At 44.4% G+C, this 17,470-nt stretch overlaps 1 protein-coding gene across 1 annotated transcript; it reads right to left on the bottom strand.

Annotated features, from left to right (window-relative positions):
• Window positions 1-1,361: 1,361 nt before the first annotated feature.
• TCTN2 (tectonic family member 2) lies at window positions 1,362-15,668 on the bottom strand. The gene is made up of 18 exons (XM_084819640.1): window positions 15,475-15,668; window positions 14,052-14,156; window positions 13,770-13,843; window positions 12,678-12,882; window positions 12,231-12,331; window positions 11,101-11,297; window positions 10,469-10,592; window positions 10,210-10,342; window positions 9,133-9,195; window positions 8,916-9,020; window positions 7,580-7,657; window positions 6,846-6,926; window positions 6,153-6,264; window positions 5,536-5,639; window positions 4,972-5,128; window positions 3,743-3,868; window positions 2,978-3,066; window positions 1,362-1,631 (listed from the first exon to the last, which is right to left on the bottom strand). Exons 1-18 carry the CDS (start codon window positions 15,566-15,568, stop codon window positions 1,528-1,530), a joined length of 2,052 nt encoding a protein of 683 aa, XP_084675766.1. The 5' UTR covers window positions 15,569-15,668; the 3' UTR covers window positions 1,362-1,527.
• Between the last annotated feature and the right edge of the window lie 1,802 nt (window positions 15,669-17,470).

The raw sequence follows: 17,470 nt of genomic DNA, 5'->3' as shown, positions 1-17,470 counted from the left end.
AGAGGCCGTCGCGGGAGCCTGCGAGTTCGGAAAAGCCTAGAGCGGCGCACCGGGTGAATTGCCGACTTAAAAAAAAACAAGGAATGCGCCATTGGCCCGTGAAGCGGCGCCGCTCTGCGCCGTGGCATCTCCATGGGAGCCCTCTATGGTAAAGGAAGCGAATTGAAGCGGAGGCCGGAAGTGTGGCCAAGGACTGCGAAGGGGTTTCCTCCTTCAACTCCCCGCATCTCTATGGTAGGGCCCGGAAGGAAGGGCCGGCCAGGTCCGACGAAGCGGGCTTCTTTCCCTTCCAATGAGAGGCAGAGACGTGGGTGGACTTCAGCCCCCTGTTGTCTCCAACTTCCCCGCTTTAGTTAACGGCTTTTATTTAAAGAGCGATGCACACGTTTTGGTACATCCAAACCCAGTTTTGCTTTTATTATCTCTTCCCTCCCAATCGCTTTTCCTTACGAGTCCCCTGGACTGCAAGGAGGTCAAATCAGTCCATCCTAAAGGAAATCAACCCTGAGTGCTCATTGGAAGGACAGATACTGAAGCTGAAGCTCCAATATTTTGGCCACCTAATGCGAAGAGAAAACTCCCTGGAAAAGACCCTGATGCTGGGAAAGACTGAAGGCAAAAGGAGAAGGGGACGGCAGAGGATGAGATGGCTAGATAGCCTAACCGATGCAATGAATATGAACTTGAGCACACTCCGGGAGAGAGCAGAGGACAAGAAGGCCTGGCATGCTATGGTCCATGGGGTCACGAAGAGTCGGACACGACTGAACAACAACAAGAAGTGCCTTTTAGATTGTAAACCTGAAGGCAGGGGCTGACTCATTATTAATCTTTGTAAGCCATTGTTGTTCAGTCGTTCAGCCGTGTCCGACTCTTTGTGACCCCATGGACCATAGCACGCCAGGCCTTCCTGTCCTGCGCTCTCTCCTGGAGTGTGCTCAAGTCCATATTCATTGCATCGCTGATGCTATCTAGCCATCTCATCCTCTGCCGTCCCCTTCTCCTTTTGCCTTCAGTCTTTCCCAGCATCAGGGTCTTTTCTAGAGTTTTCTCTTCGCATTAGGTGGCCAAAATATTTGAGCTTCAGCTTCAGTATCTGTCCTTCCAATGAGCACTCAGGGTTGATTTCCTTTAGGATGGACTGATTTGACCTCCTTGCAGTCCAGGGGACTCGTAAGTCTTCTCCAGCACCACAGTTCGAAAGCATCAATTCTTGGGCGCTCAGCCTTCCTTATAGTAAGCCATACTGGGAGCCTATTTTGGCTGAAGAGCGGGGTAAAAATATTGTAAATACATACTAGATTTCCTTTAAACTTGAATTAGGCTTATTTCATTTTCACAAAATTACAATACGGCTATGGTTTTGTAAATATGATACCTTTATTTTACTGTTTGCCCTTAGAAAAATATACCTTTAAAAAAACAAGTATTTTCGCTTTCCATAAAACTGTTCTAAAAGTACCGCTTATTAAAAGTATACAAAAGCATTCTCAAAATGGGTTCCTTTGCCCTGGGTAAACTGAAGACTCATACTTTGTGAATTCTCCTCCAAGGATCACTCAGCACTACTCCAATTAGGATGAAAAACACCAGCACCAAGCCTTTGGCAAGAGAGTGGGAGTACGGTTCTCCTGAAAGAGTTGGAAACAAAGATTGATTAATGGCAGAGTACTGTGTTCCTTGTACTTTCACACTGATTTGAGACTTAACCAGAGATACAGGCTCCAATCCAGAGAAGCTTCTGCTAAAACAGTACAATGTCTGAAGCTGCACATAAATTGGCCACTCAGCTGGGTGCAGAATGGAATATCCATGCACTGTTGAGGTGACAAGCAGACGGCCCAGCAGAGTTGTGCCACTTCCACCTACACAGAGCTTTGCGTATTCAGAGGCAGATTATTTAAAATATTTATGGGCTTTATACTTTTCCAACATACATAAGCTCTATAGAGTGACTGGGTTCACAAAACAACCCAGAGTATTGGCTGCCACTGAATATAGGTTGTGTTGTGTGAACCCAGCCGTGCTAACAAACCATGGTTTTTTAACCACAAACAGCCCACAACCCAACAACAAACCATGGGTCCGCTGTGGGTTGTTCATGGTTAACAAACCATGGTTTGTTAGCATGGCTTGTTTTACAAAACAACCCATAATTCAACGACAACCCATAGTCAACCCATACTCTGGGTTGTTGTGTTGTGTGAACAACCTCTACATTTAGGGAGCAATCCTATCTAGATAGACGGCTGCCTCCAAACTCAGAGGTGACTGCCTATCCAAAGCAGGCAGGAGAAGCATGGAGGGAATCATTCCCTCCACAATTCTCCTGCCCTGCTTTTTCGGCTAGGCAGCCAATTGCGGCTGTCTAGCCACGGGAAGACGGAGCAGGGAAGGAGGCTGCTGTACAATGTATTGGATGTGTCGTACAGGCAGTTACTCTCCCCAAAACACCCCCAGCCACACCCCTTTCCGGCCGCTCCGCACTCCTCTTGTGAGCACGGAGGATGGGGCTGTTCCGCGCTGCCTGTGGGGCAGCAAAGAAGGGGGAGAGGTCGATTCTCTGGAAACTGACCTCGGAGTGTGGGCTCCTGGAAAACAACATATCCTATGGCCATCTAGCCACTGTCTAGCGGCCATAGGACTGCTCCTAAGAAATGTAAGTTCAAGCCATAAACCAAAAAAGCAAACAATTATATAAAAACAGCCCAGAAACTGCCAGCTCAATAAAATGCCTGCTGAAATAAATAAGGACTCGGAGCCTACAAACACCCTGTCTTAAATATTCTATTCATCACTCCAAAAGAAAATATATGCCATAATCCAAATCTGTTCAAGGTTTCCAATTTTTTTGAAAAATAAAAACTGTCCATAAAAAAACATGTCTTCCCTGAATTTTTCTGGGTTTTTTTTCCAGGCCTTCACATCTCTAGTCAATTAAACAGCAGCCCCCCCCTCGCCCCCCCCCCCATCTTACCAGTGTAGTGGCGTGTCAAGGGATAAAAAAGCTCTGGCCAGCAAACATCATTCCTCTTGCAATCATATTCTGTGTAGTTAATCTGAAATCTGCAGAACAGTTCAAAACAAAATCTTAAGAAAAGACATGTTATCTCTGTAGTGTAAATAAGAGGGGAAGGGAGCCATCTGTTAAAGAAACATAGGAAGCTATCTTGTTGTTGTTCAGTCATTCAGTCGTGTCCAACTCTTCGTGACCCCATGGACCATAGCACGCCAGGCCTTCCTGTCCTCCACTCTCTCCCGGAGCATGCTCAAGTTCATATTCATTGCATCGCTGATGCTATCTAGCCATCTCATCCTCTGCTGTCCCCTTCTCCTTTTGCCTTCAGTCTTTCCCAGCATCAGGGAAGCTATCTTATAAGGAGTCATACTGTTTATCCATCAACCCTATTCTGACAGTGGCTCCCCTGGGGTCTCAGGCAGAGGTCTTTACAATATCTGCCACCTGCTCCTTTTTTTAACAGGAGATGCTTGTAATCAAACCTGGGACCTTCTCCTGGCAAAGCATTTGTTCTTCCACTAATCTATGGTTTTTCCTCCAAGCTGAGGATACTGCTACTATATTTATATCCCACTCTTCTACTAAAAGGACCCAGTCCTTGTATAATGCATACAGTGTCCCAATCAGGTCTTAAATCCATGCATTTTTCTAGCAGGTCAATCACTGATGCTATTACTGACATGTCTGATAGAAAACTGGCAACACCACAGCCAAGAAAGTTACCTTGTCATTGGAACAGGGGGTTGAGCTGGTATTTTAATAAATTGTACTGCAGCAGAGATAGGAAGAGAGCTGGTTTTATCTTCACAAATAAGTGGACATTGAACTTGCCAAGTTACTGTCGAAAAACTGAATGTGGAGGGAAAATCTATATTATGAATGAGAAACCTCAAGTAGCAACAGTGAAAATATTAGGAGATGCAGTGCTTTGGTAGCTTTGGTTTTGTCAATATTCTTATGTAATCAGTTATTCCCTCTTGGATCTGCTTTTAAGTGAAAAGGAAAATCTACATTTGCATTTTTACTTAGTGAGACAAAAACGGAAAGGGTAGTAATATTCAGATCCTTTGCCTTCACTTAGATGGTCAGAAAAGCTACTTGGATGAAAAACTAGACAAGGTGAAGTACAGGGGTTGCTTTTTCCTGGCAATAGCCAGGATCTCTGAAATGGGATGCTCAACAGCTGCAGTGGTGTATCTTGGGAACATAGTAAGCTGCCTTATACCAGGTCCTTATGCCATTGGTCCTCCTAGCCCAGTATTGTCTCCTCTGACTGGCAGCAGCTCTCCAGGATTTTGGGCAGAGAAGGGTCTTTTTCTCATCCCCGGCTACCTGGTCCTTTTAACTGGAGATACCAAGAATGAACCTGGGACCTTCTGCATGCAAATGATGTGCTTTGCCATGGAGCTATGATCCCTCCCCTGAGGACCGTATTCTGCACATGTACAGAATTCGGCACTAGGCACAGAATTCGGCACCTAAAGTAATTTTTAGCCGTCGCAGCTGCTTAGATGGGATCTGAAGGGTATGTACAAAGCCTGATGAGATTGTAAAAACCAGAAGCAGGGAAGTGGCTAAGCAGAATTCCCTAGGCAGGGCAAAAGGCTTCAGTGCCCAGCACAGCACCTTACGCCTCCTCTGTGTCCAGCAGAAACAAGGACAGAGATGCAATACAAATCTGCTTAATTTGTATAATGTATGCAGATCTCAGAATTCAGCTGACTTCTTCCCCCTCTCCAGTGCACAGTATAACACAGTCCTGGTCATAATAGGCCAAGCAACATGGGATTAAGAAGAAGTTATTTTTTTCAACCAGAGATCAATTGGATGGGGAATCTCCCTCAGAACAGGAAGTAGGCTTCAGATTTACAGTGGATGTAACTATACAATGCGCGTGAAGATAAGTAAAGATAAAGAGAATATCTGCCAAAGATAGGTAGAATGTTACAAACCTGATCTGTACACCGAGTATCTCCTGCTGTGCAATCCCTTCTACTGCACCCACATCAGCAGTAATAATCTGAATATTCAAGTGCGCAGGAATATCAGGGCAGGTGCCGTTTAAATTCTCAACAGTCATATTTGTATTGGGACCAAGTGTATCTAAACCTGTTAATAGGAAAAACCTTGTTCAGAGAAACTAATGAAATAGGTGTTGAGCAATGTATCCTTCTCTTTCAAAGTTACAAGGGAAAAGGTGTTATGTTGTTCTCTTTTTAAAAATAGGTTCCTTGGGCTACAGTGCTACTCACACTTCCTAGGGAATACACCCAACTGAACACAGTGGGACTTACTTCTGGGTAAACATACATCGGATTCTGCTGTTAATCACACTTTCCAGCAAATAATTCTTTAAAACATCAAAATTCAACTGCAGACTTGGAAGAAGTATACCTATTCTTTGTACCATTCTAAATGTTATTGAGTATCTAAAAAATATGTGGTTCTCCTATACACTACATTGTTTTTTATAATAAAAAGTGGGTAACGAGATACTGTTCAATGCTGCTACTCACGGATGATTTCCACCCAGTCTTCTGGGACACTGGCATTGGAGTTGCCCCTCTTTCCAACGTGGCTAACTTGCACCAAGGAATTTAGTCTTTTAGCAACGTTGTCTCTGCAAACAAATTTATTTAATTATTTTTACATTTATATCCAGCCCTTTTTCCTTTTTCAAGGAACCCAAGATGGCTTACATGGTCTTCTTTTATCTTCGCAACAACCCTGTGAGATAGGTTAGGCTGAGAGTCAGTGAATGGCTCAAAGTCACCAGTGAGCTTCATGGCTAAGTGAGGACTAGAAGCCAGATCTCCCAAGTCCCAGTCCAGCACTCTAACCACTACACCACACTGGCTCTCACAGCATTTCCGTGTGTGTGTGTGTGTGTGTGTGTGTGTGTGTGTTATAACCAAGTTCATAGCATTTCCATTTTGGCCACTCAGCTTATTACATGTTATTCATATTTTAAAAGAAACACTTCAGGGTTTCAGAAACAACTGTGGTTATTTCAATTAAAAAATCACTTTCCTTTATCTCAACAATGTGAGGAGCCCTAGGGCACTTCAGATATGCTATAAACTAAGAAAATGCGTGGGGGGGGGGGGGCGGACGACACACACACTCCGCTCACCTCAACTGACTGCAGCTTTCTGTAAGATCAACTTCTTCAATACATCCAGAGACTGAATTTAGTCCAAACAAAAGTGGTGTGAGACTTGCCAACGTACATAAACCCTTGCCATCTATGTAAGAAAATGCAGAAATCCTCATATCTTCTTTAGGTTCTTGCTTGCAGTTTTATACAATATTATTTTTAACAGAAATACTAAAGTATACAGTAAAAATAATCCTTATATATTATTTAATTCTGTTCATCTTAGACATACATTATACACTGAAATATTTTAATGCAGTTTAAGCTGAAGTGACTAAGTTATCTTAGTACAGCTCTGCTTGAGAGCTAAGACAAGATCCTTGTGTTAGGAAATGTTTTTAATGCTAGGCTTTTCAATATTTCTCTTTTGGAGCATTCAAAGGGGAGCAGTTAGACATCAGAAGATGATGCAAAAAAGCCATCTAACGCTTTAGGTTGGTAGAATGCTTCATTATCTCTTTATTTTTTCATAGATCGGTTAAGTAAAGATAATACTTTTTAACAGTATATTTAGAAATATAACAAAATGTAGCTTGACACCAATCACATTGTATTACCCTATCCCAAATACTACATAAGGTTAAAATCAGTGTTATAGTAATAAGCCCAGTTTTAAAGTTCTGTCATTTATATTGCAATTCCATAACATTCTATATCAAAATGTAGTACCGGGCTTCCAAAGATTTAAAGTGGTAACAGCATCAGAAGAACTCAGATTTGCTGCCCTAATCAGTTTCCCAACTTGATAACCTATATAGACAAAAAGGATTTTGTGAAGTTTCATAGATGTTCATCCATGCTGACAATCAATACTGCCACATAATTTGTATTGGTCTCGCTAGAGCTAACATCCAAAACACTAAGCTTCCACTTTATCCCTAACCATGCAGTCCACGCAAATGGGCCACCGCCCTCTGGCAAGCATGACAAGTGACCTGCCTTCCATCTAGCCTTGCAGCTGCAGAAGACAAAAGAGATTGTCCCAGCAATTGCAACAGCGATCCCCGCCCCAACACAGCTCTGAGATTGGGAGTGGTTCGGCAGCTGCTATGCCACAGTGACTCAGTGCCTTGGCAGCACAGGGCCAAACCAGCAAACCCCTCATCCCCTGCTACCCTTTCTTGCTCTGGGGCAGAATGGGGAGATGCTTTTGGCCAACCAAAACCTTTCAACCCCTGCAAAACATGTATCACATGTGTGTGAACATACACGCTTGAGTGCTTGGGACTCCACTTAAAACCAAGAAGGTAATTGTCCTATTAATATGCAAGTGTGGCATGACACATTAAGATGAGGGGCAACAGTTGTTGATATTACCAAAACAAACAGGGAAAACTGAATATCACTGACTGCTGACCATCTATATAAAAACATGTGCCTTCTAAGCCAACGAGGTATTTCACCTGGATTCCCAGATAATTCTTCTGTGCTAGTAGCATTTACACTCACAAAGTTGACTGTGAATTTCTGTGTCAGTATCTCTGGAGAAGAAAAACATAAAAAGAATACCATTTGGTTAAACTTTAATCCCACCACTATCATACATATTGTTACCTAAATTTTGATAACCACCGCACTTTCCAGAAATACTGCTTCCATTAAAACTCACCCATGTTTGGGGTTGTTTATATATAGATAATATCAAAACTGTATATATCTTATTTGTGATTTTTAGTAGCCACATAGAGGTGTTTTCAGGATTAACGGCTCAAACAATGGCTATAATCCAGTGTGGTGTAATGGTTACAATGTTGGACTGGGACTCGAGAGATCTGGGTTCTAGTCTTCACTTGGCCATGAAGCTCACTGGGTGACTTTGAGCCAGTCACTGACTCTCAGCCTAACCTACCTCACAGGGTTGTTCTGAGGATAAAATGGAGAGGAGGAGGAGGAGGACCATGTAAGCTAGCTTGGCTTCCTTGCAAGAGGAAAAAAGGCAAGATATAAGTGTAATAATAATAATAATAAATCCAAGCATGAAGTGCCTGTAGCAAAATTAAAACTATAGCATAAAAAACAGAGTCAATGATGCTCTTTGCAGCCAATTCTAGCTTTCCTCTCCATGGGATATACAGTAGACACGTGGCAGAAGTCTGAAATCTGTTTCCAATCTGTATTACCCCTGCAGTAGGCTTCGAACTCTTAATTTAGAGGTGCCAAGATAGTGATAAATCAGATCCAGGTTTACTTACAAGGAGATACTTTATTGAGTACAATCAGTACACAGGCATACCCAATGGTTGGATCAGATAGCTTCTCTGAACCCAGAGCCATGGGGTAAAACGGGTTTTATACCGTACATGTTAGCAGGGAGGCAGCATGACAACAGCAAGCGTATTCGTTCCCAGCATGCTTGGTCAGGAGGGAAGCAGTCAGAGCTTTCCCACTACAGACACCTGTTTGTTTTAAAGCAAACAAGCACTTCCCAGGCGCATCTTGATAAAATACCCTCTAGCTTGTTAGTATCGAATGCGTTGAGGCTGCTCTCTCTGCCTTATCGCTCTTTTTTCTTGACTCATCTTGGTAAATCAAGAGGCCTGTTAGGGAAAACAGGAGCCTTCTGAACCAAAGTCACAGAGCATTTTGGATCATCCAAGCCCCTCGACAACTACTGATAGCTTGGTTCAGGCCTGGGGCCTTACATAATCACACTCTGGTAATGTTTCAATAAGATTATGCCACCAAACCAACATGCTAGGAAAAAACCCTCTAAGCAATGCAAAAGAAATATGATGGTACCTTCTGGACACATCACTCCAGAAAGGACTCTGACTTTAATTTCTATTATTCTCTTGCCTTCCCATATGATCGTATAATCTTCTGCAAAGGTCACATTTTTGCATTCTGCACACAAAGAAGAATCCATATGGAACCCACAGTAAGTTTCACTGGAGGATCTTACACTTGAATGAAAACTTTTTTTTTTAATGTAAAATGACATTCAATACATATTTACCTGTATCAGGGCAGCTACTTACATTCGTTTTCGTCTCACGGGTTAGCTGTGGTTTGATATCATCTGGAAACAAAACGAAACATTAGTGAAGGAAGTCTAAGATCAAGCTGTAATGAAAGGGCCAACGTTAACAGACGTTAACAACGTTAACGTTAATGAGCAGATATTTGCCTCATATCAGCAAAGGGGATTCCAAGTGCTAAATGAGGCTTCCACATAGAGATGGTTTTCTGGATTGTGACTTGCATGACACAAGGTCATGAGCCTGTTCACACGTCACGACAACCAGCTGTGGATTAATTTATCTACAAGGGCTCTTGCATTGTGCCAGGTGCCTGCGGGTGCCATGCAAAAATGGTGCTCGGTATGAAACGACAGCCCCTGGGGGAAAATTGAGCCACAATGAGCTGTTGTGTCCTGCGAACCAGGTCATTGTGATGGATCTGCAGTTAACATGGCCGGATCCCTGCACGCAGCAACCAATCAGCACCAGGGGGTGGTGGCTACAAATTCAAGTCCCTTCTTCCGCTCAGTAATTGGTACTATAAGTGCTGACAGCGTCATCCAGTCTCCAGGCATGGTCTGAAAGGAGAGATGCAGTAAGTAACCTTGCTGAAGCTAAGCAGGTCTGGGTTCTGGTCAGTGCCCAGATGGGAGACCATCTGGGAACTATAAATACACCACCTTGTGTTCCTTAATGAAAGGTGGGATATAAATACATTGAATACAATCTGTTGGTGGATAAGTGTTTGGAAGCTCTTAGTACAACTTGGTGCTCTCCAGATGTCTTGGCACTGACCACACTTCCTGGGACTAATGGGAGTGGACGTTCAAAACATCTGGAGGGCACCAGGTTGGGGAAGACTGTCTTAGTAAAATTCACAATTAGAGCTGTGCCTCATCATCTCTTGAATTATTTGTCTTCCAAGAGTAAAACGAAGCAAAAGGACAGTTTAAGCTGGCAGCAATGCCTCAAAGGTATGTTCACAGCTAACTGAAAATATGTGAACCCTTAAATCAGCCTAAGAACTGATGCAACAATGAACAGCCTATTCTTTTAAATAAAAAACAACATACCTCCAGTTCCACTGTTTATTGCCACATTTAGCAATATGCTCCCCGCTTCCTTGCAAGTAGTGAGACACTTTGCTTCAAAATTCTGAAGGAACGCAACAGGGGCATTCCTTGCACATTGCCCAGCTAGGAATTGCTACATCACACAGCAGAAGAGACCAGAATATCAGATATATGTTTGTGCAGTTTCTCCCACCTGCTTTTCCTCCCCACCCCATGTAAACTCTAATCACATACAAAAAGAGACATTTCATGCCATTACCTGAGGAACTGTAAAATACTCATTTTGCATGGTCAGGATTGGATCTCCTTGTTTGTAACCACTAGAAAGTTTTCCTGGGATCATTTGAAATGGAATCTTAAATGAAGAGACCTGGGGTGAAGATCTGCAAATACATTTTTAAGGACACATCTGTATTACCTGTAAAACCTGAAAGGCTGTGTCCAAAGCAGCATGTACAAGAACATTATACTCACCCCCAGGCCCCAGATGTGCTCACCTGGAATCCAGGAATCAACCACACAATTTGGACCTAAACAGATAGGCTCTATGTATACGTCATATCCATGTCAGAACACCCAGTAGACCAATAGGTGGGACTAGTGGACTTACCACAATCTCTCCTCCCCTATACATAGTCTCTGTGCATCATAAAGCTTGACTGAGATGGCCCCCTGAGAGATTGAAAAATGCAATATCCCATTTGCAGACAACGGATAGATAAGGCATGGCAAAAGGCCACTTATTGCACAAATCATGCAGAAAAGTCCTTAGCATATCACACACATGGTAGAATTATACTAAATGAAATCAAGCAAAGCATCTTTTTAAAAAATATCATGGAAACAGGTCACACGTACACACACAGAGACCAGATGAGTTTCCATACTTACACAGACCCATGATAGAAATAACCAAGGAAAGGTGTATTGTTAAGGGAAGACTGCACACACAAGAAGGGAAACCAGTCGGGGGCATTGTTTCCAGGGGGGACAGAGCACAGCTGGTCAAAAGGTGGATTGACATCCCCGCCAAATACTCCTTTAAAACACATGCCATTGAACAGCTGCTTAATCTCTGAGGAGCATTCCTAGAAAGAAAGAAAGAAAGAAAGAAAGAAAGAAAGAAAGAAAGAAAGAAAAGTTTAGGCCCAACCTGTCGGCAACCTGACAAGACTGAGTAGCATCAGGGACAAGACGCAGAGGAGGGAGGGGCTGTAGCTCAGTGGCCGAGCACACACTTTGCATGCAGAAGTCCCCAGGCTCAATCCCTGGCTTCCCCAGTTAAAAGGGTGAGGTAGCAGGTGATGGGGAAGACCTCTGCCTGAGACCCTGGAGAGCTACTGCCAGACAGAGTAGAAATACGAGGCTAGATGTACTCTTTGGGGATTCAGGTGAATACCTTTTTATTTCCCTAGCATTTTAGTATTATAGTCTTTTAACTTTGCTGTTTTAAATCTGTTACTGTATTTTAAATCTCTGCATTGCTGCTAGGTTTTATTCAGGTTGCATTTGTATAATGTAGTTTTAAGCTTTTATACTTTATATTGTTTTTATTCTGTACTTGGTCATTTTAATTTTTGTGAACTGTGCAGAGAGCTTTGGCTACTGGGAGGTATAGAAATGTGATAAATATATATATATATGTACGTATGTATGAATGAATGAATGACAAATAATCTGACCTGATATTGGGCAACTTCCTATGCTCACTTATCTGACATCCAGTTCTTAGTAAAGGCGAGGGAGGGGTGACACTTTGAGGTGGCTCCTAGTGCTTATCAGTTAAGACAGCCCCCTACCCTTTCATCAAGCACATTTTTCATATATTTTCGTCCTTACCAAATTATTCCCCTAATGGAAGACCCATAGAAACAACCACTGTTGGTTTATTATCTCATAGAACTGAATGTGAAGAATAATGCACAGTTTTCAGGCAAAACATTTAACAGGCATTTTTGTAGGTTTTCCTTAAAGAAGCTTAAAATGAAAATTCTTTTAGTAACTCAATACAGAATTAGTACCAGATCACAGCAGCAACGGATATCGCAGGCTCCTGCAGTGAGATTGCAGGGACATGAGCCTAATGGCTGAAACACTTGATTGGGGATCACTGTTGCATTATCTATTAAAAAAAGAAAAGAAGAAAAGAACTTAGAGACTTCCTCTCTCCCTCAACTGTTATTTGGCATGCAGGGGACTCTATGGATACAAGGGGGCAGGGAAGAAGGGTATATTGTAACCCTCCTTGTGAAGTCTTGAAAGGCAGCTAATAAATGTATTAAATAAATAAATATAGGCAAAGTTGCTTCTCCTCCACACAACACATCAGTTTTGAAGTGGTGGGACTGCTGGACCAAAAGACTGAAGCCTCACGGTGGATGGACACACACTTCTCTGGATCACAGCCACTGTGTTAAGCACATAAACACACTCTAAACTATAACATAAAGCAACAAGGACCCAAATACCTTCTGCTTTTCCTGTCACATTTCCCAAGGACATATCGGTGTATATTTCTGCTTGGATCAACAGACAGGCCACCACCATCGAGTCTCGACAAGCTACGACTCGCAATGCTTCAACCAAGCAAAGTGCCTCCGTGCAGCAATTGGTGAGGTTCACGGTACACAGCTGCATGTTCCTGGTCAAGCTCACCGTCACTCTGGAAACATTCTGAAACACACCGTTTGAAGTCGGGTAATAAACTTACCAAGTGTTACACAAATTTTAACATAGCTGTCTGAAAAACAACCTTGAACCCAGCCAGTCTCTCTGACAATAAAAACAGAAGGGATCAAACAGCAGAATTTTATTTGGGTCTTATGCCCTAGTTAAGTGTGCTTAATACTGCAGCCTTAGTGAGAAAATACCCAATGCTTATGTCATCAATACATGTGCAAAGTGCTGTAGTTCTCCATCAGCCACAGGAAGGATCACTTGGTATTCTGCATATGATGGTTAGCTATAAAAGTATAGCTAACTTGGGGCGCAATCCTATGCATGATTAGACAGGAAAAGACCCTACAACTCCCAGCACTCTCCAGCCAGCATGGCTAGCTGGAGAATGCTGGGAGTTGTACATCTTTTTTCTGTCTAAACATGCATAGGATTGTGCCCTTATGCCCATGCAGAATCACTTACAGACTCTAAGCCTGCATGCAGGGACCGTCTTGTTTAACTGATTGATTGTAAGCTGCTCCAGGAGCCGTTTCAGCTGAGGAGTAGCACAAAAATACTTTAAATAAATAAATAAATTACATTTCACCTACAAGGGGGGCAGGAGCTATAGGGGTCTCTTATGGCTGACAGCTACAGGCAAATCCCACAGCTTAGAAACAAATGAAATTAAGGTCAAAGGATTACACTTTTAAGACAGGGACAGGCAACTTGTGGTCCTCCAGATATTGTTGGACTTCAACTCCCCTCACCCCTCACCACTGGCTCCTCTGGCTAGGGCTGATGAGAACTGCAGCCCAGCATGTGGAGAACTGCATGTTGCCCCGCCTGCTTAAGATATTTAACTGGCACTGAAACGATGGAATCAGTTTTTTTTTACTAACCCCTTGATACGTGACATTCAAACTCCAGTCACCACTTCTATTTCTTCCACTACAGTCTGGAGGGAGCAACATTCCTAGAAGAGAGTAAAGATAAAGCTATGTATACTTTCAAATGTATTGTTTTCTCTCAAGCATTTGTCTTAGTCAGTGCCAGGGGTGGTAGAAGCAAGAGAGACCATCTTACCAGCAGGGAAGTTCATATACTCTCTAATGAATTTTCAGGTAGAAAGTGGCTCCACAGTTTCACATGCAATTTGAAAAATGGTTTTGAAGAAATCTTACTTGTCTTACTGTCCGCCACAGCAATAGAGAAGACATCTGCTGGACTGTTAACCAAAGAAGCAGTGACAACGGTCCCAGACATGTAGATAAAGGAAGGCCGAAAACCTAAAAATATAAATCAGTGTTAGCATTTGCACTGTTAAGAAACATCGTCCAGGGAACATTTTCCCCTGTGCACAATTTCATTTCAGACCCCTCTAAGAATAAAGTTCTTTGTGAGTCAAAGTAATGTTTCTCTTTACAGAGCTTGAGCAACAGTCTAACTTAGGAAAACATGTAGAAGCATAACAGTGTTTTTTGAGGTCACTTCGAGCTATAGACCACGAACCAGAGAACTGTATGGCTAATTCCATGCATCTCACAAGGCTTGACTTACTTGGAAGCTGGGGTTAGGCTGTGAGAGGGGAAGCTGTGGTCAAAAGGTCAGTTGGGTGCACTCAAGACTTTGGGCACATATCATTCAATTCTCTCGATTTTCCTTGTGGTATAGTAACAGGGTTGGGCAATTTATGGCCTTCCAGATATTGTTGGACTGCAGCTCCCATCAGCTACCATAGCCAACAGTGAACGATGACAGTTGCAGTCTAACAACATCCGAAGGCCACAAATTGCTCAGCCCTGGACATATCCAGCAAAGCCAGGGTCATTTTTAGATATTCCCTCTCACTGAGGTTTTGTTACCTATAACTAGAGGAGCGCCTCTCTTTAATCCCCTTCACTCTTTGAGAAGTGAAATTCTATTTATTTGCTTTGACAGAGAACAGGTACACTTAAAAAAAAAAAAACACTTTGTGAGCTGACAGTTCACAGAACAGTGAATAACGGTGCAATCCTATGTGCTTTTAGACAGAAAAAAGTCCTACAATGTTGGCTGTGGCATGCTGAAAGTTGTAGGACTTTCTCTGTCTAAACATGCATAGGATTGCGGCCTAAATCCACCGTTATTTGTAGCATGGCTCACTGAAGAATGTACTAAAGATTAATTGCATAATACATGTTCCTCTGCCACCCCAAAACCACCCTTTTCACATATGTAACCCTGAGGCTGCAATGCTAAGCACACTTCCCTGGATGGGAAGCCCCATTGAATTCAATAGTACTTCTAGACACGGATAAGGGCTGCACTGTGCGACAAACAAAACTAAAACTAGGCTTTCTTTTTTTTTCCTGGCATGAAGATGCCATGAAGGGGGAAATCTGCACCTGTTGGGTACCTGGCTGTCACACAGCTGTTAAAGCGTGAACAGTTAAAGCAGCCTTCTCCAGCCTGGCGCCCTCCAGAGGTGTTGGGTTGCAACTCCCATCAACCCAGTCTGGCTGCGAGTGATGGGAGTTACAGCCCAACACATCTGGAGTGGCTGGATTAAAGGCACAGCAGCCCCTTCGGGAGAGGAGACCAGCAAGGCACACTCCCTTTTCCTACCCCAGCCCGACCCGCAGGGATTCCCGTCCTGGGCCCAGGCCCTGAAAAGCAGCAGCAGCAGCAGCAGCCCCCAAAGGAGCCGCCGGGCGGGCATAGCGAGGCGCAGTCGCCGCTAGGACGGGCCGCTGCGGGGCAAGACTCGGGCCGCCGCCGCGACGGCCGCCATCTTGCCAGCGGCCTCCTTCGGTTGCTATGGGAACGGCTGGGGGGAACCGCGCCCGGTCGCCCGCTCTGAGGAGAAAAAAGACCCGCGTGCGGCCTTCAACCCCCGGCCCAAAGGCCTTGACACAGCGGCTGAGGGGAGCCAGCGCCCATCTTTAATGGGCACGGGGAAGCGCAAGCTTGGCCTTCACTGTCGATCTCCCCCCTGCCCGCTGCACGAGTGGTATGTTCCGTACTGAGGCTCGCTGTCCTACAACTCCCATCATGCCTTGGAGCAGAACTTCGCTGTTCGCCTCTATTACACAGGACGTTTGGCGCGCCGGGCCCGGAGGTGGCGGGTTCGATCCCCGGCATTTCCCGGCAGGGCTCGGGAAGTCCTGCCTGACACCCTGGAGAGCCACCGCCAGGCCGTGCAGACCAGGCTTCCTGGTGCCCTCCAGAGGTGTTGGGCTACAACTCCCGGCATGCTGGCTGGGGGATGCTGGGAGTTGCCCTCCCACACACCTGGAGACCACCAGGTGGGGGAAAGCTGGTGTAGGCAATGCTGAGGTAGCTGGACGGATGGTTCGAATTCCTAACGAAGGAAGAGATCAGGGCCGGCCCCAAGTTCAGGAGGGCCCTTGGGCAGGACGCCCTCCCCGGGCCCCCTCCCTCCGTGAGCCGGCTTTCTCACCACCATCGTCACCTGGCACTATGGCTCCTCGATCTCTTTCTCATCGTTGCTCCCGCTTGCTTGCTTGCTTGCCAGGCAGAGAGCCGCTGAGCAAGAAGGCAGCAAGGCAGCTCCTGCTCCTCCTTCCCACCGCCACCGGTGCCTGGGCCAAAGCAAGAGGCACGAGAACATTCAAGTTGCCACGGTGAAGAGCAGCAGCAGCTCCAGGGGGCTCTTGCCGGTGGGCCCCTGCTGCAGTGTGGGCCTTCAGCAGGCACCCAGCCGTTCCGACCCTTGATCCCGGCCCTGGAAGAGATTTATGGCACCCCAAAGACTACCAACTATGTTCCAGAGGAATGGCTAATAACTGCTACTGTGGTTGTTCACTGTTGTTTGTTGTCAGTCGCTTCCGAATCTTCGTGACTTCGTGGACGCCAGAGCTTCCTGTCAGCTGTCAACACCCCCAGCTCCCCCAAGGTCGACTCCGTCACCTCCAGAATATCATCCGTCCATCGATCGTTCACTGTACTGATTTTATATTGAATCATCTAAATTTTGCATAGCAGTGCCACCGGCTGTACTGCTTGTTTGCATGGCTCTTCGGTCCCAGGGCTTACATTTCCACACCACCACCACCACCGGACGTCCATATGTCTTATAGCTGTCACCCAATTAAACAAATTGGTTAATCGTATGACTTTTAATCATTTACTAATTGGATCTGCATTCATTTCCATATGAATGAATAAATAATCTAAGAGCTCAAGCCTATGCATGTTTAGGCAGAACAAAGTCTTTGTTCTACCTAACATGCATGGGATTGCACCCTAAAAGGACCATGTTTTTAGATGATACCCACATATGTGTTGCAACAGGATCCATAGCAGAAGAGGCATTATCCTCTTCCCTCTTGTGTGGAAGAGAAGAGCGAAATACGATCCATGGCTTTTCTAAGTATATATGTGTGTGTGGGGGGGGGGGGGTTAACGCTGTTTTGAAATAAGCTAGCTACTCCCATTTTTAATTACTGATTTGTATCCATGATGTGTTAACAAACTTTATTATTCAGTCCCAAAGAAGAACATGCAAGCTCAATAATTTTATTGTAGCCCCAAAATATTCAGAAGGAAATCCGATGAATTTCTCTGCAAAGTTGACAGGAGAAGAAACCATGGAGATTTC

This window comes from Heloderma suspectum, chromosome 13, assembly GCF_057233095.1.
Source record: "Heloderma suspectum isolate Gila_16-S chromosome 13, 16-S_ref, whole genome shotgun sequence".
NCBI lineage: Eukaryota > Metazoa > Chordata > Lepidosauria > Squamata > Helodermatidae > Heloderma > Heloderma suspectum.
The sequence above is the reverse complement of the archived record's forward strand: the minus strand, read 5'-3'. Positions and strand labels throughout refer to the sequence as shown.